Source organism: Hipposideros armiger, unplaced genomic scaffold (assembly GCF_001890085.2).
Source record: "Hipposideros armiger isolate ML-2016 unplaced genomic scaffold, ASM189008v1 scaffold_2482, whole genome shotgun sequence".
Lineage (NCBI taxonomy): Eukaryota > Metazoa > Chordata > Mammalia > Chiroptera > Hipposideridae > Hipposideros > Hipposideros armiger.
Window position 1 is genome coordinate 1 of NW_017733811.1, and position 1939 is coordinate 1939.

The following is a 1939-nucleotide window of genomic DNA, read 5'->3' on the forward strand; positions in this document are numbered from 1 at the left end:
GTCCTGGACCCAGCCCCCATACAGTGGTTGTCAAACCCCTTATGCTTGCTGGCCCTGTTTCCTCATCTGTCAAATGGGGATATTTAATACCACCCACATTGGGGATTGCTGTGAGAACAAAAAATGAGATTGTACGTATGAATGTACATAGATAAGTGTACAACACAATACAAGCAATGACCTGCCAAGACTGGTGCCCACTCAAGTTGACTAATCTGGCTATTGGCTTGGGGTGGGGTCCCTTCTGTAGGGCTTTTGCAGGGGCCACCATCCACGACTTCTTCAACTGGCTCTCCGTGCTGGTACTCCTGCCCTTGGAGGCCGTCACCCATTACCTGGAGATCCTGACCAATCTGGTGGTGGACTCCTTCCACTTCCAGAATGGAGAAGATGCCCCAGCACTTCTGAAAGTTATCACGGATCCCTTAACGAAGCTAATTATCCAGGTATCCTGGCTTCCTTCTGAGGGAAAGGGGCTAAGTCCCTCCCGCTTCTCTTTTATCCCGCTCCGTTGGGGTAGGACAGGGGCCTATAAACACTGCTGTTTGGCTGCCTCTGAAAGCTTTGTTCCCACTACTGACCCCAGGATGACCATGCTGTTAAAATGAAAGAAGGCTCTGTGGATGTTGCCTTAGGGAGAAAAGGCCAGCTTAGGCTTTGCCCTTTCATGCTTACCGTTTGGCTTTCTCTGTCATTCAGTCATCCAGTGAATAGCTACACGCTTTCTAGATACCAGTCCACCGTTCAGACAATCATTCGTTTATTTGTCAAGTACCTGATAATGTCTAGGGCTCCCCCCTTGGAACGCAGATAGCGTGAGTCCCAGCTCACCTCTGTAGGAGCTCACAGTCTGTATGTCCTCCAAACCCCCCTTGATAGCAGCCCCTATGTGTCTCTGCCACATCAGTTCTGAAGGTGTGCTGATTCTCTTCTGTCTATTACCTTCCTCAGCTGGATACAAAAGTTATCAACCAAATTGCAATGAATGACGCAGCATCCCAAAACAAGAGCCTGATCAAGATTTGGTGCAAAACTTTAACCAACGTGGTAAGTTCCTAAGAATATTGCTGGGCAGGTGAACTCTTGCATCTGTACTTTAAGCAAATCCTTTCATTCAAAACGGGCAAATAAAAGGTAAGGAAAAGGAAAAATTGGGGACTCCTGAAAAATCAAAACTGGGCAATGAGAATCTCTGGCTGTCTTTGTTCCCATTTATGGAAGGGCCCGTGGAAACAGCGCGTGACGCTTACAGCTGCATACATTTATGTGTGTCTCCTCCTGTCCCCCACCAAAAATGAGTGTTATGGATGATACACACCATTTCTCATGTTTGTCATCCAGACTGAGATGAATGTCACCATCCCCTCGACTGAGAACTGCACCTCCCCCTCCCTCTGTTGGACAGATGGTCTCCACATGTGGACCGTCAAGAACGTGACCCACCAGGAGAACATTGCCAAATGTGAGTAGAACTCACAGCACCAGCCACTGGGACAGGCTTTGTGGGGAGCTGATAGCTAATGACAAAGCTTCTGTGACTGTCAGGGAGAAAGAATAAGCTGGGTTTGAATAAATGGGGAAGAAATAACCATCTGTGGCTTTGGGGGTCTCCATGCACCCCTAATGAGGACTTTCCACGGTCCCCTCAGGCCAACACATCTTTGTGAACTCCAACCTCCTGGACCTTTTTGTTGGCATCATCCTGCTTATAACCTCCCTGCTGATGCTCTGTGGCTGTTTGGTCATGATTGTCAAGCTCCTGGGCTCCGTGCTCAAGGGGCAAGTAGCCGTTATCATCAAGAAGACCATCAACACTGGTAGGTACACTGCCTCCCATTCTGGGCTTTCTAGGGGATGGCATCACTGTTGCCACCTCAGGGAGGCTCCTTTTGATTCTTGTCTAGCAGTGGCCTCTGCATGGAATTTCTCTCTTAGACCT

At 48.7% G+C, this 1939-nt stretch overlaps 1 protein-coding gene across 1 annotated transcript; it reads left to right on the forward strand.

Annotated features, from left to right (window-relative positions):
- Positions 1–161: 161 nt before the first annotated feature.
- LOC109378681 (sodium-dependent phosphate transport protein 2B-like) lies at positions 162–1931 on the forward strand (the record flags this gene model as incomplete). Its single annotated transcript, XM_019634986.1, has 4 exons — positions 162–446; positions 952–1047; positions 1342–1462; positions 1650–1931. Coding segments are annotated over exons 1-4 (769 nt in total), but the record flags the coding sequence as incomplete, so codon positions are not given.
- Between the last annotated feature and the right edge of the window lie 8 nt (positions 1932–1939).